Source organism: Drosophila eugracilis, unplaced genomic scaffold (assembly GCF_018153835.1).
Source record: "Drosophila eugracilis isolate 14026-0451.02 unplaced genomic scaffold, ASM1815383v1 contig_2169, whole genome shotgun sequence".
NCBI classification, from domain to species: Eukaryota; Metazoa; Arthropoda; class Insecta; order Diptera; family Drosophilidae; genus Drosophila; species Drosophila eugracilis.
In genome coordinates, this window is record NW_024573054.1 from 44,762 (window position 1) to 68,795 (window position 24,034).

At 40.9% G+C, this 24,034-nt stretch overlaps 2 protein-coding genes across 2 annotated transcripts in view; both read right to left on the reverse strand.

Moving 5' to 3' along the window:
* Nucleotides 1-209: 209 nt before the first annotated feature.
* LOC121530071 lies at nucleotides 210-4,543 on the reverse strand. The gene is made up of 4 exons (XM_041818484.1): nucleotides 4,297-4,543; nucleotides 3,821-4,103; nucleotides 3,334-3,489; nucleotides 210-1,098 (listed from the first exon to the last, which is right to left on the reverse strand). Exons 1-4 carry the CDS (start codon nucleotides 4,541-4,543, stop codon nucleotides 210-212), a joined length of 1,575 nt encoding a protein of 524 aa, XP_041674418.1.
* The window catches only part of LOC121530072 (proton-associated sugar transporter A-like), a 278,629-nt gene continuing 259,138 nt past the window's right edge, over nucleotides 4,544-24,034 (reverse strand). Inside the window, exons 5-8 of the mRNA XM_041818485.1 lie at nucleotides 19,397-19,830; nucleotides 19,149-19,323; nucleotides 5,230-5,555; nucleotides 4,544-4,766 (exon numbers count right to left, since the gene is read on the reverse strand). Of these exons, the coding sequence (XP_041674419.1) occupies nucleotides 4,544-4,766; nucleotides 5,230-5,555; nucleotides 19,149-19,323; nucleotides 19,397-19,830 (1,158 nt within the window). The remainder of the gene's footprint in view (nucleotides 4,767-5,229; nucleotides 5,556-19,148; nucleotides 19,324-19,396; nucleotides 19,831-24,034) is intronic.

The following is a 24,034-nucleotide window of genomic DNA, read 5'->3' on the forward strand; positions in this document are numbered from 1 at the left end:
CCTCAAAGTAGCCGTGACATTTCGACAGAAAACAGCAGGAGAATTTGAGATACCGAACGGTACATGAGTAAATTCGTACTGCCCGTTATGCGTCACGAAAGCTGTGAAATTCCTGGATTCTTCGTCAATCGGCACATGAAAGAAACCGTTCATCATGTCCAGGGTTGTGAATATTTTCGATCCCTGCAACCTGTCGAGAACATCGTTAATTAGTCCTTCATGATTTTTTGATTGAGTCGGCGATAATCGCAACAAAATCGTCTGGAGCCGTCCTTTTTAGCTACCAGGACCACTGGCGAAGCATACTCTGAGGAGCTGGGTACAATAATTCCCTCTGCCAACCATTCCTGCACTTGATTCTCTATGAAACACCTGTTCTCGTATGATGTGCGTCTTGGGCGTTGATATACAGGAATATCGTCTTCCAACACGATTCTCATTCGCACTGGAGAATCTATCGATTTTATTGGTTTGTACTCTGTAAAAAGCTGCTGTATCTTTAGTTTTTGATTGTCGGCCAGGTGAGATAAATCAATTTTATCTAGGACGGAACTTTTCTCGACTATCTCCGTGACACACATTCCATTAAATGCCGATGCAAAGTCGACGCCGTTGAAACTGAACATTATGTCGACTGACTGTAGCACATCGTTTCCCAGATTTGCAGGGAACTCGAGTTCGTTCTGTTTGGCGACATGGACAGTTACCGAGAAGCATACACCATCAGCTTCAAGATCGACGTCGAAACATCCTACGGTCACAAGTTCGCCCTTGCCGATACCTCTCAGGTGCTTAACTACTGGCTTTAACTTCAAGCCGTCAAAACTTCTGAAAACGTCCTCTCTCAGCCAACACAAGTCACATCCCGAATCAATCATGGCTATGAATGTCACTCCTTCAGCTTTCTTCTTTTTGTAAATGAGTCGCTTCGTGGCTTTTACTTCCAGTATGTTTGCAAACTCTTTCTTAACGGAAATAGTTTCTTTATTCTCATCGCAATTTTTAGAGATATGTCCTTTCTTGTTGCACTTGTAACATATTACTTCGCCTTTGCAATCCTTGGCAATATGGCCTTCGCTGTTACACTTGAAGCATTTCCTTTAAAAATTGCTCTGAGTCGGTTTACCTGTCGATTCCCTGTTCAAATTGTCTTTAGTATTTCCCTTACCCTTCATCTTTTCGTAAATGCTTAATTCGGCTTTAAGTTCCCTAATGGAATTCGCTCGATAAAACCCTGCCTTGTTGACCTTGCTATCTGGGATGCCATCTATGAAGTACGATGATAGACTTTCCTCATCAAGATTTATCGGTTTGCTGATCTCCATTAAACTATAGAGATACTCGAGTCATGTCTCTTTTGGTTGTTTTTGCCTTTTGCTCAAAATCTTGTGTATCTCTGCCGAACATAGCTTTTTACCGAATTCTTCCTTCAACGCGTTTTTTAGCTCAATCCAACCCCTAACTCCCCTTATACATTTAATGTAGAGCTTGGCTGCTCCAGTCAGAAGTTGCTTAGCATAAATAAATTTCTGCAAATTATCTGATGAATGATGAAACACTGTCCTGAATATCGCGTAGTGTAAATCTCGAGCTACTAGGTTGAACCGCCTCTTGGTAATTGGAAGCGCTACTAATACTCGCAACTTCCCCATCAGCCTCGCCGTCCTCATCGTCAAACACATCTAATGCATAATGATCAAACAACCGATCCTGCAAAGCTCCTTTTCTGCCAGTTGTATCCAAACCTAGTTCGGATAACTTTGCCCTTAGTAGAGGCACAGTTATAGCGAGGATCGTTCTAGCATCCATAGTAATGCGTTCAAGCCGTTTACAAACAGTGGTACAATTCAATATTTAAATGTATTGATACAACAAAATAAAAATTTAATTGACGTTAAACAATTCGTGTATCCAAAAAAAATTAAAATCGGATTAAATATATGAAATCGCCTCAGTCGCTCACCACACCCAATTGGATTTTGCTGTCTTCTACGTCTGCTTGAATTTTGCAAATCCAGTCCACTCTTCTACTCCAGCTCTTACTCTTCTACGATGTCGTCACGCTGCACTGCTTGCTCGAGTCGTTGCCACTTCTTGCTCGTCTCTCGCAATTTTTTTTGCGGATTGCATCGTTTGCAGATCTTGCAGCTCCTCTTTTCGCCACAGGGAATATTTTGTTGTCGCAAAAATAGCAAGTGGCCAGTCCGCTGCTGTATGTCGTCGTTCTCTTTTCTCTACTGCGCAGATTTTGGGGTGGAAATTTTTTTTCGAGTAGTAAAGTTTTTGAATTTACGCACTTTGTAGTCTGTGTACTTCATTCGCTGCTTCAACGTTCTTCTTTTAACTTTTTAGATTTTCCTCGTCTTTATCTGTTTTTGTTTAGCAATTACATCCAACGCTTTTCAGTTTTTACTTCTTTTTTTTCAGTCTTCACTTCATTCTTCGTCGCGACATTTTTCGATGTGTTAACCCACAGTTTTCTCTTTGTTCTTTTTTCCTTTTATATATCCCGGTTGAGCCCCCAATAATTTGTAGGGTAGTACAAATTGATGATGTTTATTTCGGATATGTATATAAAAGTAAAAAGGTTTCAAAAGGTTAAACGAAATTAGTCCTTGCTCAGCCAACTTGAGATTTCTGTCATCCTTTGTGTTGCTTTTCATCCGAAGAAGGTCGCTTAGGGGTTCTGCAGCGTCAGTTTTCCGGCACAACTGATGCCTTGCAATTCGCCGTGGCGAATTCAGCTTAGATGAATGTTGTGTTTTATCTGTGTACTACTACACTGACGCTTACTGAACGGCCGAATATTTATGTAGGGTAGTAAAAATTGATAATATTTATTTCGGATATGTATATAAAAGTCAATTAAAGAAACAAAGGTTTCGGTATTAAACTTCACGACTTCCGCACTCTATGGATGACACTTGCTCTCTTCAATATTCGCAATCGACTCACTTCAACTTAAATTAGTAAGGCGCAATTTCTATTAGGAAGAGGGTGATGGGTATAGACATTCTTTGATGAAAGGAGATAGTTCTATATGGCATTTTAGCTGATGGAAAAAGCAACGATGTTGTGGAATTTCGAACAGTGTGAACAAGTGAATATGAAATTAAATAGGCTGCTAAATACCTTAATATACCCTTATCCCAAAATCGGCTATCCTGAATCTTAATTCGCCCCTGAATGAACCCCATTTTTTCATGTATTCGGCTGCTGTCGTAGTAATGTTTGGTCCCTCATGATTACCTTCTTTCTTTACTTCATAACGCCCGTGATTAAGTTTTGTAGTTACTTTGTAAGGTCCGAAAAATTTTGGACGAAGTTTCATACCAGTCCAGGGGTCCAACGTGGTCGATGTGATAGGTTCCGAGAGGTTCCTGAGCCTTGTCAATGGGACTGAGTACCCCTTCCTTTTTCCCACGTTTGGAGTCGATGATCAAGCATCCCACGCATCCTTTAACAACTAGTTCTACCTTCTGTTGGTTTCTAGGTATATAATACGACTTTTCCAAAAATCGCGAGTCTTTTTTATACCGTGGCCCTCTTTGTGTGCTACGCTGACAATTTCGTCTTCCATTGTCTCTGGAACAACTAACAGCTCAAGAACTGCGTCTTTGTACAGGATATTATTTTCTAGGAATTAATCTTCGTAGTCGTGGTTGTTGATTAATATGGTTTTAACAGCTTTTATCCAGCTGTCGCTGTCTTGTGCCTCCACTTAACGTGACTTTGTAGAATCTGCGATTAGAAGGCATGACAAACGACTTAATGCGTCCACGTATCTCATCTTAGTTCCAGCTCTATCTTAAATTCAAACTCTTGCAGAGCCATGGCCCATCTTGCAACTCTTGGTGGTAGATCATCCTTCTTGATCGTCAAAGCGAAAGCGTTGCAATCGCTAATCACGGTAAAAGGCTTACCCAGAAGGTAAACTCGCCACTTTTTCAACGCATTTACGATTGCTAAAACCTCGAGCTCGTAGGAACTGTACTTTTCTTCGCAACCGTTTGTTTTCCTGCTCATGAACTCAATAGGATGAAACTGCTGATCCTCCGAGTCCCTCTGCATTAAAACGCCTCCGAAGCCATATTTGCTTGCATCTGTATGAACTTCGGTTGTAGCCATTGGATAGAACAGTTTGAGTACTGGTGCTGACACACGAAATTAGTCCTTGCTCAGTCAACTTGAGATTTCTGTCATCCTTTGAGTTGCTTTTCATCCGAAGAAGGTCGCTTAGGGGTTTTGCTGTGAGGGCGTAATCTTTAATGAAGCGCCGCATATATGACGTCAGACCCAAGTATCGGTGCAAAGCTTGACTGCTTTGAGGAATTGGAAAATTAACGACTGCTTTAATCTTCTCGTTGGTGGGTGCTATGGTACCGATCTCAATCATGTAGCCTAAGAAATTGATCTTGCTCTTGAGAAATTGTGCTTTTTCCCACTTGATTCGTAATCCACCCCTCGAAGCCACGCTCAATACCTTTTCTAACGCCTTCAGTCCTTCATTTTCGTCCTTGCTTGGCACGATTATATCGTCCATTTAGACCACGGTCGTTTGTGCTTGAATAAGATCCCTCAAAGTAGCCGTGACATTTCGACAGAAAACAGCAGGAGAATTTGAGATACCGAACGGTACATGAGTAAATTCGTACTGCCCGTTATGCGTCACGAAAGCTGTGAACTTCCTGGATTCTTCGTCAATCGGCACATGAAAGAAACCGTTCATCATGTCCAGGGTTGTGAATATTTTCGATCCCTGCAACCTGTCGAGAACATCGTTAATTAGTCCTTCATGATTTTTTGATTGAGTCGGCGATAATCGCAACAAAATCGTCTGGTGCCGTCCTTTTTAGCTACCAGGACCACTGGCGAAGCATACTCTGAGGAGCTGGGTACAATAATTCCCTCTGCCAACCATTCCTGCACTTGATTCTCTATGAAACACCTGTTCTCGTATGATGTGCGTCTTGGGCGTTGATATACAGGAATATCGTCTTCCAACACGATTCTCATTCGCACTCTATCGATTTTATTGGCTTGTACTTTGTAAAAAGCTGCTGTATCTTTAGTTTTTGATTGTCGGCCAGGTGAGATAAATCAATTTTATCTAGGACGGAACTTTTCTCGACTATCTCCGTGACACACATTCCATTAAATGCCGATGCAAAGTTTCTCTCTTTTGCCCTGAACTCGACGCCGTTGAAACTGAATATTACGTCAACTGACAGTAGCACATCGTTTCCCAGAATTGCAGGGAACTCGAGTTCGTTCTGTTTGGCGACATGGACAGTTACCGAGAAGCATACACCATCAGCTTCAAGATCAACGTCGAAACATCCTACGGGCACAAGTTCGCCCTTGCCGATACCTCTCAGGTGCTTAACTACTGGCTTTAACTTCAAGCCGTCATAACTTCTGAAAACGTCCTCTCTCAGCCAACACAAGTCACATCCCGAATCAATCATGGCTATGAATGTCACTCCTTCAGCTTTCTTCTTTATGTAAATGAGTCGCTTCGTGGCTTTTACTTCCAGTATGTTTGCAAACTCTTTCTTAACGGAAATAGTTTCTTTATTCTCATCGCAATTTTTAGAGATATGTCCTTTCTTGTTGCACTTGTAACATATTACTTCGCCTTTGCAATCCTTGGCAATATGGCCTTCGCTGTTACACTTGAAGCATTTCCTTTAAAAATTGCTCTGAGTCGGTTTACCTGTCGATTCCCTGTTCAAATTGTCTTTAGTATTTCCCTTACCCTTCATCTTTTCGTAAATGCTTAATTCGGCTTTAAGTTCCCTAATGGAATTCGCTCGATAAAACCCTGCCTTGTTGACCTTGCTATCTGGGATGCCATCTATGAAGTACGATGATAGACTTTCCTCATCAAGATTTATCGGTTTGCTGATCTCCATTAAACTATAGAGATACTCGAGTCATGTCTCTATCAATATTTAAATTTATTGATACAACAAAATAAGAATTTAATTGACGTTAAACAATTCGTGTATCCAAAAAAAATTAAAATCGGATTAAATATATGAAATCGCCTCAGTCGCTCACCACACCCAATTGGATTTTGCTGTCTTCTACGTCTGCTTGAATTTTGCAAATCCAGTCCACTCTTCTACTCCAGCTCTTACTCTTCTACGATGTCGTCACGCTGCACTGCTTGCTCGACTCGTTGCCACTTCTTGCTCGTCTCTCGCAATTTTTTTTGCGGATTGCATCGTTTGCAGATCTTGCAGCTCCTCTTTTCGCCACAGGGAATTTTTTGTTGTCGCAAAAATAGCAAGTGGCCAGTCCGCTGCTGTATGTCGTCGTTCTCTTTTCTCTACTGCGCAGATTTTGGGGTGGAAATTTTTTTTTCGAGATAATTTTTGAGTACGCTCACAGTAAAGTTTTTCGCTGCTTCAACGTTCTTCTTTTAACTTTTTAGATTTTCCTCGTCTTTATCTGTTTTTGTTTAGCAATTACATCCAACGCTTTTCAGTTTTTACTTCTTTTTTTTCAGTCTTCACTTCATTCTTCGTCGCGACATTTTTCGATGTGTAAACCCACAGTTTTCTCTTTGTTCTTTTTTCCTTTTATATATCCCGGTTGAGCCCCCAATAATTTGTAGGGTAGTACAAATTGATGATGTTTATTTCGGATATGTATATAAAAGTGAAAAGGTTTCAAAAGGTTAAACGAAATTAGTCCTTGCTCAGCCAACTCGAGATTTCTGTCAGCCTTTGTGTTGCTTTTCATCCGAAGAAGGTCGCTTAGGGGTTCTGCAGCGTCAGTTTTCCGGCACAACTGATGCCTTGCAATTCGCCGTGGCGAATTCAGCTTAGATGAATGTTGTGTCATCTATCCCCATCTCACTCACACAACACAATATTTTATCTGTGTACTACTACTCTACCACTCTAACCAATCTTCTTCACTTTTATTTTCGAATCAATTTACTGGTGGTTGACATTTCACGCTTACTGAACGGCTGAATATTTATGTAGGGTAGTTCAAATTGATAATGTTTATTTCGGATATTTATATAAAAATAAATTGAAGAAACAAAGGTTTTGTTATTAAACTTCACGACTTCCGCACTCTATGGATGACACTTGCTCTCTTCAATATTCGCAATCGACTCACTTCAACTTAAATTAGTAAGGCGCAATTTCTATTAGGAAGAGGGTGATGGGTATAGACATTCTTTGATGAAAGGAGACAGTTCTATATAGCGTTTTAGCTGATGGAAAAAAACTACGAGGTTGTGGAATTCCGAACAGTGTGTCCCCATATGAAATTAAATAGGCTGCTTAATACCTTAATATACCCATATCCCACATTTATAATCGTCTAAAATTATTTTTGCTTGGTACATCTTTTGAATATGAATTTTATATTTTGTGGCAAATCCCTAAATACCAGGTTTTCCAATATTTATTTTTTAATCCTTAATACGCCTATTTGTTTATATCAAACTTATATCACATTCGCTAGATTAGAAACGATTAGGATTAGAAAAATAAAATTCTTTGCCAGTGCAATTTATCCTTACAGCAGTTGTTCAAACCAGCAGGATCAAAATTGATCAATTTTAAATGCTATTGTTCATTTGATACAATTTTGTAAACAAATGATAACGAATAAGATAACATCGGTGATTTGAATCTTTGCCCCGAGCTTTCGATCCGTTCCCGCTTACTTACCTCTTTTATATTCTCATACTTTTGTAAGTAAAGCGATCTCCGCAACATTTGGTGACCTCGACGTAATTGTTTTTCAATCGAAAATATGTATTTCTTGATCCAGAGATCGCTGCTGTTGAACTTTCGTTTCGCCAAACACAAAAAAAAAATTCATTCGTCGCGGAGTGCAATCGTACATTATTTTCTAAATCTATAGAAACAATTTGTTGCTATTCTGGCAAACACAAATAAAAAACATTTTCTTCGCCGCAAAAAAACATTATTTCGTGATGTTTCTTACTGAAATATTCTGTTCCGTCGATTATATAACATAACTGTGATTCGCGAACATTACTGTGCAAAGACGCTTTGAAAAAGGAACATAAAAAACGAAAGCAGAAAACGGCTCATTTTTTGAAGCAGAAATTTGGCGGTTTCCAATTACAGGTTGATTCGGTGGTTGTTCCGAAAGCATAATAAAATGGATAATAACGCGCCAAATGAAATAAACTTTAGCAAGGTCAAGGTAAAATATATTGTGTTGCAACATTCGGCAACCAATTCTTTTTTATTCAAGAAATTTTTACAATTTCGATGAATCACAGCTCTGACAAATTCGTATTTAATATCTCTTTAGTGCTTTCAGATGGTCTGTCTTCCAAGCGAATCATATTATATAAGTGATAGCCAGATGTTATGATGAGAAAATGCATTGTCACGACCTGGGACCTATTCGGAGACGAAGCTCTGACAAATTCGTATTTAATTTCTCTCCAGTGCTTCCAGATGGTCTGCCTTCCAAGCGAAGCATATTATAAGTGATAGCCAGATGTTATGATCCGCTTGGCCTAATCGCTGTCTTCAGTTTGGCTAAAACGTGCCTCCCAGCTTCGAGTGATTCCGAATATGAAGTTAACGAGATTTGCCAAGATCGCAAATTCCTCTAAGCTTTTGCACGCATTTTTTTTTGTATATAGCTTTGCTTTTATTTATTGAATCTACTCTTAATTTTGAGACAAACAATAAGTTGACGAGTCTTAACATTAAAATTTAACTAACAGTATACTAAGACTGCTTTCTGGTTGCGATTCCCTCAGGTCGGTCGCTGGGTGGGTAGGTCATTGCGACGAAGGCGTGATTGGTTGCTCAACCTTGTTAGACCTCTTGCCAGGTGGTTAGGGTGCACCGATAGCTTGGTAAAGTACTTTACCTTTTGTTCTGCGATCACTTCTTTGACTGGTAGAATGTTTAAGTCGCGGTGTATGTGTTAGTTGCGAGCATACCACGGTGCCCCGGTGATTGTTCTCAGGATCTTCGACTGAACGCTCTGAACAATGTCAATGTTGCTATTGCTGGCGTTTCCCCATAACTGGGAGCCGTACATCCATATAGGTTTTAGTACCGAGTTGTACAGCATGATTTTATATTCAAGGCTAAGAGGTGACCGGGCGTTGATAAGCCAATAAATGCTGCTGGCTTTTAGCTTAAGGTGAGTTCTTTTGGCTTCAATGTGCCGGCGCCATGTGAGTCTTCTGTCGAGATGTACTCCTAGGTAAGTTAATTCGTTTGCTTGTGGGAGTAGAGTGTTGTTTAACGTAATCGGCGGGCAGTTTTGCCTGTTCAGGGTGAACGTAACGTGTTTGCATTTTAGTTCGTTCACTTTAATTCGCCAATCTTATAGCCATTTTTCAACATCGACCATATGACGAGCTAGCTGCGCGTGCTTGAATCGGGCATTTAGAACGGCTAAGAATAGCGGTGTCATCGGCTACCGTAGATGTTGTTAGACGTGTGCTTGTCGGGATGTCTGCTGTGTAGAGGGCATAAGTGTTGGCACGCTACCTTGAGGAACTCCAGCTCCAACAGTGTAATCATCAGATATAGCAGTGTTGCACCTCACAACAAATTTTCTGTCGTGAAGGTAAGACTCTAAAATCTTGTGGGTGCTGTAGGGGAGCATTGTCTTGATATTGGACATTAGACCTTCTAGCCAGACTCTATCAAATGCTTGAGAGACATCTAAAAATATGGCAGTACAGTACTCTCGTTATCCGGTTGACCTGCTCAATTGTTCCATGCTTTTCACGAAACCCAAATGGGTGTGACGGGATTCCTTCCTGGATTCTCATGTATGTGTTTATCCGAGTCAATAGGCATTTTTCAAAGAGTTTAGATAGGCAAGAGAGTAGGCTTATAGGTCTTTATTACGTCGGGATAGTGTTGTCTTTCCCCGGCTTTGCTATCATTATTATAATTGACTTTTTCCATCTCACTGGAAAGTGACCAAGTTTAGCGATGGCATTAAAGAGCTGGGTGAGAGTGCAAACGACGCAGTATGGGAGCTCAATGATCATTTTGGGAGTTATGAGGTCGGAGCCCGGAGATTTTTTCGGATTCAGTTGTCTTTTGATGATGTTTACGATTTCGTTTGGGCGAAACTCAATTGGCTCATGTTGAGGCTGGGGCTCATATGATAGAGTCGGCAAAGTAAAAGCATTAGTGGCAGGATTTGGTTGGAAGACATTTTTAAGGTGGTTGGCAAATGTGCTGGCTCTGTCTGCGTCACTGCGCGCCCAGCTGCCTGTGGAATTTCTAATAGGCATCACGGTTTCTTTCGGTGAGCTCAGAGTTGGGTGAGCTCTCCATAGTGAGTGTTTTGTACTATTTGTTGACAATTGCTCAATGTAGCGGCGGTGGACATATGTTTCTTCTTGCTGTAGGGCTTAAGCAAGTTGACGTGAGGCATGTTTTAAGCTTTGCTTAGCAGATGGTGATCTGTGAAATTGCCATTCTCGACGTAAGCGTCGCTTTTCGAGGACGAGCTGCTCAATTTGTAGATTTATCTTCTTTTGATTGCATTGTTTGTTTATAGCATGAGGTGTTGAAACTCGAGCTGCAGAGACGAGTACAAATTCCAGTGAATTAACAAAACTGTTTAATCCTTGCTAGTATTTAGGTGTTTATTTATATATGTGGCCTGTAGGTAGTGTTTAGCAAATTTCGTATGATAATGGTGCTTAATGCGGCTTCTGATTAAAATTCCAGTCCCGCTGTGTGTTTGATCCATTTGATTGTCTAGTAGGAATTGCGCTAACTCGAGTTTATGCTGCGAAACGCCTTTAGCGTTCCACGTAGATATTCGTAGGGAAGTCATTATTTGTATTGTTGTGAAACCAGCATTTGTATTAATAGATTTTGGTTTCGCATCAGATCTTGCATTGTTGTACGCATAAACGACATAAACTCCGTAAGGCTTTGTTGTAGACTGCATATCATAACTTCAAAGTTACTTTTTGGCTGCTCCGGCAGTTGATGCTGATTGCGGCAATGAGCTTTTTGAGGCTGGGGTAGACAGTCCTGATTTTAAAGCACTTGAGTATGTAACATTTTTGGCAGTGTTTATGGGTCCTAGTGAGGATCTGGCTGCAGTCGAGAAGAAGACTTTATGGTTTGACCTGGAGGCTATCATCTGTTTATTTTGGGTGCGGGCAGTAATTCCCCTCTGGTGGATACGACTTTACAGCTCCTTATAAACTGGGCAACCTCTATAGTTAGCAGTGTGATTTCCACCGCAGTTGCCGCACTTTTTAGAGTTGTGGTCATCTTTGCTCGCTGGGCAGTGTGCGGAGTCATGAAGCTCACCACAAACTACACACACTGCAGTTTACAGTAAGACCTTGTATGCCCAAATTCTGGGTAGTTCGCGCATTGTACCATTGCGTTTGTGCGGTTCCTCAACCGTAATTCTGTGGTGCAGCAGGAACTGAAGATTGTATATAGGGTGCACTTTCTATTTCTTTAGGGGCTTAATTTCTGGTTCGAGCTCAACCTTAAAGAGTGGCTGCGGCTTTCTATCCTTGTTAAAGATATTGAAGACTGTCTTAGCGCTAAATCCCTTCTCTTGTAGCGCCTTTGTTATCTCTGCAGGCGACACTTCGGACTCTATGCCCTTAAGTACGACTTGCAGGCCCTTGCTGCTTTTTAGCTGATACGTATAAAAGTTCTTTTTTTTGTCGGTGAGATATTTTGATAATACTCTGTAATTATCTTCAGACTTCGTTTGAACTTTTGTTTCCTGGATGTTGCCCTTTACGAGTGGTATTATATGAAAATTGTCCTTTCCAATAAGTTTGACAAGAACGTTGGAACTTTTTTCTCGTATGTAAATTGACGGGGGCTTAGTATTCCTTTTTTCGACTTCAGTAGATTCGGCATCATCCTCATAGTCTGCCAGGATTTTAAAACGGTTTGAGTTCGTGGGCGTTTCTATTGGAGCTATGTTAGCATTGCCACGGGTTATTTTGCGTTGAGAGTTTAGGGGGCTTAGGTGCCTTTTGATTTGGATGTAGCGATCCATACCAGTCTGCTCAGTCGGCTTAATATTTTATTTGTTTTTGTTCTCTTTTTCGTGCAGCGCAGCGGCAGAAGTATGTATGTTTGCGCTGATAGCTGATGACGTCGTTAAACGCGCTGTTGTTACAGTTGCGGTTGTTGTTGTTGTTACGGTTGACGTTGTCAAAGAAATTGCGGCGCTCTTTCTGCAGAGACATCGATGGTAGCGAGGGGGAGCAAGAACGCGCTCTTTCGCTCTCTACGTTTAAGAATTTGGTCAAGTTTGGGGTAATTGAAAGACAAGTAAGCGTTGTTTCTTTGTACTGAGAGCCGTCACTCGTCTTGCTCACGTTGACGTTGTGTGCGAACGACGTTTAAACTCATTGCAATTGAGGTTGAGTTTGTTAGAATTTTCAGTGTTATGTTTTATATTCATTAATTTATTAATCAATATAAATATTAGAGATTTCATCGCTGAAAGCGTCTTTTCGCGTTGCTGACGGCTTACGAAACCAGTCACTGCACTTTTTTGGATATTATTGAATACTGTTTTTCCCGGAGCACAATAAAATACATGTCGAATTCGAAAGATAACTTCCTTACTGAGGCTGTAAAGTGATTTTGGGAGATAGAAAATTGCTAAGCTTCAGATTGTTGATTGTCCGATGAAGATTTATTTTTCTGAGCGTGACTCATTTGGAGAACGGCCATCATTCGATTTGACTCTTAAACACTGGGTTTACTGCCCTTTGTGACACTTTTGGCTTAACATTAAGGCGTTTTATTAGAGAAGAAGCCAAATCCTTTCTTAAAGGCACAATGTAGCGCATCCAGTGAATATTTGTAGTGTATTTTTTAAAGAGACATCCGTGAAGTGAAATAAGGGCTTATAAACTAGAAACAGTTGGGAATTAGGCAGGAATTAATTGATTTACTAGATTTAGTGAAAGGAATTCTGTTCTGTTATATTGCTGGGGAGATCGGCGCACTCAACGCCAGAAAAGCTCTTTCAAAAGGGAGCAAATTTAAAGATTTGGCGGATCCAAAAATTCGAGCTTGGACTACGACGCTCCCGTTTTACTTCGGAAAGGTCTTTCGGTTACAAAGGCTATAAAAGCATGTTGGCCCTCAGGTATTGCTTGGATCATTGAGACAATTGTTTTGGCCGGTAGGAGGAAGAAAGTATGTTGCGAGTGTTTTGAGTAAATGTTTTCGATGCTTTCGAATAAAGCCAACGATTTTCCAGTACGTTATGGGTAGTTAGCAGCTTATCGAGTCCGGCCAAGGCCAGAATTTTATACCACAGGAATTGACTTTTGTGGACCGTTTTCAAAACAATCCAATGCATTAATGATACATATTGATGTTTATCTGCTTCTCGACCAAGGCTACTCATCTGGATATCTTTCTTGACTTCTGAACATCCTCATTTAATTTATCGATAAGAAGTGATCCCAATTTGTTAGACATAGCGCCAACTTTGCTTTTGGAAGGTATGGATTGAAATTGCATTCCTCCCCGTTCACACTTTGGCGGATTGTGGGATGCCTTGACTGCCAAAGCAGCCAAATTTAATTTTTATAAAGTCCTTTGTTCGACAATTTTGACATTTAATGAACTCCGAAATCTCCTTAACGAAATATCAGCAAATCTTAATTCTCGTCCACTTTTCCCAATTTCAGAAGACAAGGTTTCAATTCGTTTTTGATAGCAACGATTGGTCTAGATGCAGTTAATTATCTGGAGAATGTGGAGCGGAAAGAGAGTCAAGAGGATGTCTGGACAGACCAACATACAGATCAATGCCGTAGTGTTGCTAAAGGATATAAGCTAGCCGCTCCTTAAATCGCATACTGGGCGGATGAAAGAGGTCTTACCAGGAGGGGATGGCATCGTTAGGGTAGTTATCGTCGTTCTCAGCGCAACTGCCCATGTCCAAGCAGTCCGCTGGCAAACTAGCAGTTCTGCCGATTGAAAATGTGCTGGTTGGAAGCAAATTTCTTCCAACAGAAGGAGGATGTTCGGAGCAGCATCAACGAAATGAATAAATTTTAAATGCCATAAGCTATTGTTTGTTTTGATAACATTTTGTAAGCAAGTGATAGCGAAAAAGATGACAACTTTGTCTGTCCGAGATTTCAATGTGCTCTCGTAACTTATCTGTTATATTCTTCTAGTTTTTAGCAGTGCAGCTACAGTCATCTTACAATAATTTCCTTAAAGGCTTCCCACGACGATACGAGGGTTGCTACTTATATTTCTGGCCTAGGTTACTTCTAGCCATATTAGGACCAATTGGCTATTTCGCAAAAAATAGTTTATACTTTTATCGATTCATACAACTTTGTCATGTGGGACCACGTTATGTATAGATACACGATTAATCAAAAACTTACCTAGGCAAACGTGTATTATTACGACATTAACATGATCGTTACAGGTGACGAATCATGGATCTATGCTTATGAACCCGAATCAAAACAGTAATCGACCGTGTGGGTCTATGAAGATGAGCCACATACAACGAAAGGTGTTCGTGGTAAAAGCACTTCGAAGCAAATGGTCGAAGCAACTAGTCATGTGGGGACTGTTCCGCTTGAGCAAGGTAGGACGATCAATTCTGTATACCATAATTGGTTTGCCTGAAAACTTCGGAGAAATTTTGCACCATGACAACGCGAGCTCTCACACACCAGCTCAAACCCGCGCCTTTTTGATTGGCCAAAACGTGGAATTGTTGAGTCTCCCGAAGTACAGCCCTGAATTGGCAACTAATGACTTCTTTTTATTTCCGCACATCAAGCGAAAAATTAGTGCCCTAATAGGAAAAGAAAAAATGTGATTCCACAATTGATTTGAGCGCATGCAAGAGTGTATAAATTTTGCTGGAGTATAACGGCATAATAGCGCTATCAGATGCGGAGATCTCCGGGCACTTTTGTCGAAACCTGCCTCGAATACCACTGTAAACTTGGTTAAAGTGATTTGAGTCCGCAGCACACATTGTTGCGGAATGAAATAGTGTGGACCATCTGAAATTTTATCATCAGTAGAAGTCGTGAGGCCCTTTGATATATATTGAGAGCAAGAGCAGAGCAAAAAATATTTGTTTTTCTCGGGTATTTTCTTCGGCTTTTCTGCTTCTAGTTCTTATGCATTGTTACTTTATTCTAGCCGCTTATTAGATGTGATCGTCGGTTTAACTTCATTTAAAGCCAAAATACCCCTAAGCACAAAAAAAATTTTTTTACCTTGCTCTGCTCTTGCTCTCAATTTTCGGCAACGGCTACGCATAGCACAAAATATTATTTTCTGCTATTGCTATGGCTATAGCTCTTAACATTTCGTAGCTCGGAGCAGAGTAGAGCATACAGTTTGCGTTTTTCTGCTACGGCTCCGCTTCCGCTCTCGAAAAAAGTGAGAGCGGTAACAACAGCAAAAGAAAAACTACGGGAGTAGCGTAGTTTTTCAAACGCTGGCTGGAGACGATAAATTGGGTAACAAATTAAATTGAAGGAACGTGACGGAAAAATGATCTTAGTCTGGCTAAGGAATAATAAAAATGACAATGATTCTATGTTTTTAATTCAATTAATTTTATGAAAATCTAAATCTTATCAAATTTAAAAAAAATCATTTTGCTATTTGAAATTGACGGAAGGAATAATTTTAACAGTGAAACAGTGTTTTAAACAAATTGTAAAATAATGCTCCGAATAAAATATTTTTGGTAAATCGATAGGTATTGCAAAAAATTAGATACAGGGTCGTTAGATGATGTAAAACAAGTTGAAACAAGTAAAAATGCTGTAGTCGAGTGCCGCGACTATAAGATACCCGTTACTGTTCTACACAATTCTAAAATATGCATTTTGCTAGTGGAAATGGACAAAGAGCAACCTTTTGTCAAAGAATCATGTTATATATAAATATATTTCTTAATAAATACCGAGATATTGTTCCGATTTGAAAAATCTTTGGTGAATCGATAGATATACTCTTAAAATAATATACAAGATCAACGAATACATACATTTTAATTTTATGAACGCTACAGTTTTTCGCGGTTTGTGGACGTTATAGTGGCTGCATACAAATTTCACTTTGAGCTGATAATCCGAACTCCGTAGCTTTTGTAGTTATTGAGATTTAAGCGTTTTTGGTTTTCCCCATTTTGTGGGCGTTTGAGTGGGCGTAGTCAGATGGTAAAAAAATAATACGCATTGGGGGCATCATTAGAAATTAGAAGCCTTATATATATACTATACTCTATTATATAAAATATAACGAAAGGCTCGGTAACAAGAGTAGCGAGCCTTGGAAGCGGTCATTGTAATCACGGGCCTCATTAGAGGAATAATGGTTCACAAGAGGATCAAAGCGGTCTACTCGCTTATTTTATTACTTTTAGTCACTAGGAAACTAAACCAATCAAATTGACTAGATTTTGCAGATCTTGTAACGGTCCTGCTTTGGGGTGGCTGGGACAGTTCACCGGATGCCAGCAGTTCGTTCCAACATTTGTTTGAGGTCAGGTGTGGTTGCTGAAAAGAAGATTCTACCCCAGCCCCAGAGTATGACCCGGGTTAAAGCGGTATAGAATATGGTCGAGTCACTTATTGTACATTTACATTTACAGAGCTTACTCGCTACCCTGGCTAGTCTCCGACGTAGACGGTTCTTAGGGTTGGGGAGGAAGAGTTCCCGACGGGGTGGGATGATGTCCCTGCGCTCTGAAGTGCGCCGTGGGGCCGCTTGGGTGGGGTCGGGCCGTCTCCGCAAATCGGCTAGCTAAGAAGTGAAAGGGACTTAGAATTATGGATCGTGTGCCGGCTCTGTGGCCTGTCAGCAAAACATCTACCTTCAAGCTTTTTACCGTTTATTGCAGATGCGTATAAGAATAAAGATCATAAGTCAATCGCACTGCGAGTAGCAGGTAGATGGCCTGGCACGGTAAATCCAAAAAAATTTGCCCTTTTTTAGGGACCATTATTGGGATTTCCTTCCTTCCTTTCTTGCATAAATATTCGGTCAACCATCAATGACCTGCTCATGCAATACAGCTGAAAATACCCGAAATACTCAGATCAGTTGAAGACACCCGAAACACTCAGATCAGTTGAAGACACCCGAATCACTCATCCCGAAACATGGGTGTTTCAGACACTCCCTTCATTTCCTATAAGTGTGTTGGGTGTCTGTGCAATAGAATCATGTGCATAGAGTTGAGTGGGTTAAAAAAAGCAAATACACAAAACACCCAAAGCATTCTGTGCACTCGGGTGTGCTACTCGTTTCTTGCTCTTCGTGAGTGCGACAAACACTCGAAATATATAAGTGTGATTCGGGTGCCGAAAAAAGACATCCTTGACGTTATCTGGCAGAGACCCTGTGGATCCGCTGCGTGAGAGACTGTCGAGACCTTGTGGATCTGCGGGTTGAGATATTGCAGAGAACCCGTGGCTCTGCTGCTCGAGAGAACGCGAGGCCCGTTGGGGTTTGCCGCGTGAGAGACTATAGAAACTCTGTGGATCTGCTACGAGAGAGAGATTGTGTGTGAGAGATTGTAAAGACCCTGTGGATCTGCTACGTGAGGGAACGCGAGGCCCGTTGGGTCCGCCGCGTGGGAGATGGCAAAGACCCTGTGGTATGACCGAGTAGAAGTTATTAGTCTCAGTACTAGGCTGAATCCTACAAAATGACGATTGCTATCTGCTGGTAAGGGTACTCACTGCGTGAGTAGGCTTATCGTATCTGATCGAGGCTGCCGGCAAAGGTTTTCCAGGGTTTCCAGGTTTTCCCGTCTGTCGCCACCACGGCGCGCCCGCGCATTCAAATTCAAAAATATGTTTATTCCATTCAAAAATATTCTTATAACTATAAAACAAACTATAACTATATAATTCATGAATATTCTTAAAGCTAAAAATTACTCTTACAGCTACGCCCTATTCGTCTTCATTTCACGCCCACCGTAGCGTCATAATCTGGCAATTTCTGAGTATCGATAAGTAGAATGAAAACAAGCACCCATCAAATGAAATAGCGAATAAAATCATCTTTTAAACTTATTTTCAGATTTTTTTAATATTGATGTTAACTTGTGTATAAATACGTATTTTCAACCAGAACTAAATACAACAGTAGGCTAGTGAGAGTTCACAGCGACCACAAGAATTTGCTCTTTCCCTTCTCTACTCTACCATCCAGTCCATTTCTTGTCTGGAATCCTGGATAAACTCTTAATTTCATCTACTCTAACGGTGAATATCGGGCAGGCTGAGAACATGTTGGTTGGCAGTGAAGGTAAATAAAAATGAAAGCAAGGTTTCTACTTAAATTTTTTTCTGGGCGTTCACATTGTTGATAAAAAATAGTCCAATTTGGAATGATCTTCTTAGATGACTTTTGTGACGTAAGTCGATAACGTTGTCTACTTGACCTTTTGTAGACCTGTCGTCTGGTGATTGGATGGATATCGCTGTTTTGTGCTTTGAAATGCGCCTGCCTAAGTGCGTGTGGTTGTTCAGGGCATAAACACTTTGATGGCCACAGGATGTGGCTCCTAGAAATGCGGAGCAGTTTTGATAGAGAGAGATTTTTTGTTTTTTGCCATATCGTGTGCTCAAAAAATTTAACTCTTTTCTGAAAAAATACAAATTACTTTTATTTTTAAAACCTAAACCGAACAACAATTCTTCACTAATAAGAAATTATTTATATGGTGCTAACAACACGTAATCTACATACAAGGTTCATAAACCACTTTTCTTCTGTAAACAAATATCGAAATGAAAAGGTGTATTCTTTTATTAAAAGTCATTTACCCTAAATAATTTATTTCATAATATTTGAGAAAATTCTTGAAGGACTTTATTCCACCTACTATAACAGTAGGTGTTCACTGTACTTTTGAAAAGTTTTAAATAATTTAAAAGCCACTCAAGAACGAGTTTATTTTTGTTGATTATTACAAGTGTAAATTGTATTTTATTTTTCTATCATATTAACAAAGTTCGATTGCAGAAATGAGGTTAACCCTTTATAATTTTTTAAAAAGCAATTCTTTAATCCATCATCTTTAATATTAATGTTATTTCTGTTTGAACATAAAATGTCGATTTAATTTAAGGTACTTACTGTGGAAACATTATGATAGTGAGCAACCAGTAGATAGGGCATTGTAAAGAGCGTAGAGTACATAATCCCCGCCGTCCAACTGAAAACTAATACACTCAGCTTTGCTCGAGTTAAAGCCATTAAGGCCATTCCAATGCTATAGAAAAGAAGTCCTCCAACGTAAACAGGCTTAGCCCTTTAAATAATTATAAAGTAGGGCAGCTTGAATCCTTAAGTAAATACTATTGATATGTAAAAGAAATACTTACCTAAAACGCTGAATAAGTTTTTCAATAATAAGTGAGTAACAGGAGCATGACAGAGAGTACATTGCCATACCCCAGCATCCAAATCGAACACCTTCTTCATACCGGAGCTGAGGTATAGATCCCACGGTTGCCTTAGGATCGCCTTTAAAAACAGCTTCGCCCACAAAATCTGTAAAATATAGTGAGTAGCAAACGTGTGCCATCCAGCAAAAAAGATTGGTCACGCAAATCATCCTTAAAGACAGTGGCATGTACACAATGGAAAGCAAATAATGACGCAGGGATTCAACTTCCAATGGAACTTGGTTATGCACTAATTCGTCACTTTGTGCACCTGTACTATCGTTTATAATGTCAGAATTTTCGGTAAAATTAGTTTCATCATAAATATCGCAGGATATGGAGATGTTTGTTTTTTGATCTTCAGTTGGTACCTGCAAAAAATAGAGTCAGCTTTATTGATTTATTGATTAGAAATGGGAAAAGTGCATACATTTTTTGTTTTTAGAGAAAAATTAGCAAGTACTCACTCTACAAATATGAAACGTCATTTGACAACGAAGAATTAATTTAAAAGAAAAATATTTTTTCGTAAAATTTGGATATTAAATTAGTACACAACGTACCACTTTGCAGTGAAACGAAGGCAGATTATTTAAAATACTTTTTCCGGTGACTTTTTCAGTCAATCGGTCTTTTAATAAGTCTCTCTACGCGAGCCTCACTAGCATCTCTAATTGTACAATGTTCGGTAAACAACCGAAATTGCATGGTTTTTATCGATTGTTCTCGCGAGCAGAGCGTTATGAAAAAACTGTTAACAGTTGTTTGCAAGCTATGACTTAAACAATTTTGGGGCAATTATAAATAAACACAGAATGACACTTACCACTTAAGTCCATAACCTATTAGGTTGCATTTAAGTAAACACAGAAAGCCAACTCAAGCCACACTTAAAACTTAAAGCCGTAACCTAAACAACGGGACAATATACAAATTAATATAGTTGTGTGCGCGGCCTGAGGTGGTCCTCGATGGTCGCACTGTCTAGGGTGGTCTTCTTAGAGATGAATTAATCTGGTTGATGGGCGCGGCCTGAGGTGGTCCTCGGTGGCCGCACTGTCTAGGGTGGTCTTCTTAGAGATGCCCGCTTGTGGGCGCGGGGGAAGCGGTCGCTTTTGGGAGCGCCCGTTATAGTCAATTGGCAGCCAGCAGCTAGTGGTTACCCCCCTTGGGTGCGGGGGAATGCGTTCGCACTCACACGTGAGAGTAGGCCGCTGGAAGCTGCTGCTTGTAATTACCTCCCGTAAACGCGGGAGGAATTTGTGTACCGCTGGTCGCACCTGCTGAAGCCCGCTCGGTAGTGCGGGGGAGGAGGGGGGCTTGACTTGGTACTCGTATGTGGAGATCGGGCATCCCTTGCTGCAGTCAGAGCCGGATGGCTGTGCCTTCACAATTGCTGATTAGGTTGACTTATGTTGGGAGGTAACTGCCCCCTTCGCCTGCTGGCCTAGAGACTCAGTCAGTGCAAAATAATAAGAGATATTTAACGGCGGTTGCCGGAGTTTTTCAATACTATAGAACTTATGTTCTTTATTCGTACAGAGCATGAAGCGAACTAAAATTAAAGTTGACAAAAATGAAACTCATAGCGGCCACGCAAATATGCTGTGTTTGCCGGCTATGCACGAGCATCCGGCCAAAAGCCGCGTCAGCGCTTTTGACCGCAGCTGGGCTTCGGACATTCGGTCATCGCCTCCGTCCGGTTAGCTACTCAGTTAACTACTCCCCCCTCAAGATTGAGGCCGCCCTCGGCCGACCCTATTTCAGCGATCACCCTTCTTAGTTGGACCGCAGATCTTCTGGCACCGGTGAGTCGCACGTAGGTTAGGCCGACACAAATCAATGCGCAACATATTACTCCTGTAATAATCGCTACCATGTGTGTCTGGTTGGTGTTGATTTTACTTCCGAACTTCTGAATGTATTCCAGGTTACGTTCACTCAAGCGGTGAAGGTAGGGGAGGCTCAGAATATTTTGACTGATGGTGACGTTCAGTGAGGGTGAGCTTGCCACCCCCGGAGTCCTCTTCTGGGCGGAGTTTTGGTTCAAAACCAGGGTTTCGTTTACTGTGACGCGCTCACTAAAGGTGACGAGATGCGTCCCGTGTATCCAGACGCTTGTTCCGTTGTCTACTCGTACCTGCGCTGATTGATCATTGATGATTATAATTCCCTCATCGACATAAGTGATTGGATGTAAATCGCTTGGTTGGGTTTTGCAGTGCGCAACTCCACCTGCATGGAGTCCTCGGGCGCATGTGGTCTTCGATGATAGTCGGCAGAAAATTACTCCTGGTGTTGTGGAGCAATTCTGGATCGCATACACTTCCCCATTGCATTCTGCTATTATATTATCCACTAACCTAAGCATCACATTATTATGAGTTACCGGGAACATTGTGATCTTTTTTACATGCTAACTTAATTTTTGGGAATTTAATAATGAAGTGCAATATGTTATCAGACTGGAGAATTTTCACGGACGCTACGGACAAAATATCTTTTATAGGAGTGTCGGAGGGCTCCTCCATCCAAATACTTTCTAGGTCTGCGTGATCTAATATGTTTGGGCTGACTATGTTTACTTTAGCAAGCGAAATTGCCATCATTAAATTTTGGAGTTCCATTGTTAGCATTCTGTTTCTGGAGAGCAATGTTTCATATAGATGGCCAGTGTCCACTTGTGAACTCTTTGCCACTTTCAGGATTTGATTTACAGTTGACGTTAATTCATTAATTTGACTTTGTATTCTGGTATTTATTTCTATTTGTCTATTGTTCGAATTTATTAATTGTGTTTCTGTGAATTTAATTTTTCTAAATCCCCGGCATCCGGAGTTCCTGCTACGACTTTTAACATCGATCCTAAAAAGTCTAAACTCCTGGCTACCCTGTGGTGCACGCCTAACGAGTCGAGCAGGTCGCGAAGGTGAGCTGTGTCCACATCCAAAAGTTTTTTCATGTGTGACTGGGGGAACATATCGCTCATACTTTCTGTTTCTTTTACTACGCGTCTGTATTCTGAAAGGTTCGCTGAATGTCTAACGAACGCGAATTCCTCCCACACTAGTATTCGACCGCCAATAATGGGGATGTACTTGGCTTGTGAGTAGTCGGTGATGTGCGCCGACGCCATGGATAAGGAGAATAGGATTGGGATGATTTTGGACCTGTGGAATGAATTCGGAGCTATATTTTTGTTTATGACAAGGTTGTCCACCACCAACGGATATTAACTTAACCTTAAAAAAAATTTATCAGCTATGCTTAAAGCTAGTAAAATTTGTGCCAAATGGTAAAAAGGCAAAAGAGAAGGTAAAAAAATTGTTTCCTATTTGATGTTGTCTTTATGGACCACCCTCCCCTTGATGAGGACTGTGGTCCCCATGTCCGCTTCCACAATCTTCTCTTCACACAATGGCGAGAGTTTGTTGCCTAGACGCCTGTTGGATTTTACCAGGACTTTTTCACCAACTTCGAACACCCTGTTCTGTCGGGCAGCATTTTCCCTGTTCCTGAGCTTGTCCTGGGCGATCTTTATCTTATCCTGAATCTCATACTGCGGTTCATCCGACTGTGTTTGAATTACGTCGGCTGGCCTCTTGTCGATGACCGAATGGATAGATTTATTGTATCTGGCTGTGGCCAGCAAGATTAGTTCGACTGTGTCACTGATGCCTTTATCAATTTTAAGGCATCTAGCAAGCTCTACTAGAGTGCTGTGGAAACGTTCCACTTGTCCGTTTGAGACACTGTGGAGGGGCGGTGCATTCGAGATGCTCACGCCGAAATGGTTTTCCAGCATGGACAAAATGGTATGCGAATTCAACGATGGTTCGTTGTCACAATATATGACCTTGGCTTTCGGGAAAACATTCAAGAGTTGTAGTAGTGCTGGTTTAATGTCCTCTATGGTTCTAGAGGGGATAGGCTGGACCATCGCAAATTTTGAGAATTTGTCAATGGATGTAAGAAAATATTTTTTATCCGTTGAGAAGATGTCTATGTGTAATATCTCCCCAACCTGGGACGGGATTGGTGTTTCTCCAAGCTCCTGCTTTTTGGGATGCCTGTCATATTTAGCTTTAGCACATGTTTTACAGTTAGCGACGATTTCGCTAGCTAACTTGGCCATTTTCGGGAAGTAGTATTCGGAGAGTACCTGCTTTACATTTTCTTGGGCCGACCTGTGAGCCCTGTTGTGTTCAGTGGACAGAATTTTTCGTCTCTCCGGGATTGCAAAAATGTCCGTTACACGATTTTTACAATACCAAAATTTTGTGGCTGGAAATTGGCGTACCAGTTGGTCCTGTATCATTGCGAGTGTGTGCAAATCGCAATGGATGGCGTTTACGCCCTTAGGAACAATCAAATCTGCGAGCTCATTGAGTAATGACTCTTTGCAGGAGAAGCTGATCGCATGCCGTCTCTTGTTTCCAAAGAGGACAAAGCTGCGTTTTTGCGGAAAGCGTGCCTCCTCCAGAGTTATCTGGTTTTGGAAGCAATTCAAGGGCTTATCCGTTGCTTCAATTGTGTGGGTCAGTGACAGCTCACTGTGAATCGTGGCCGCACTTG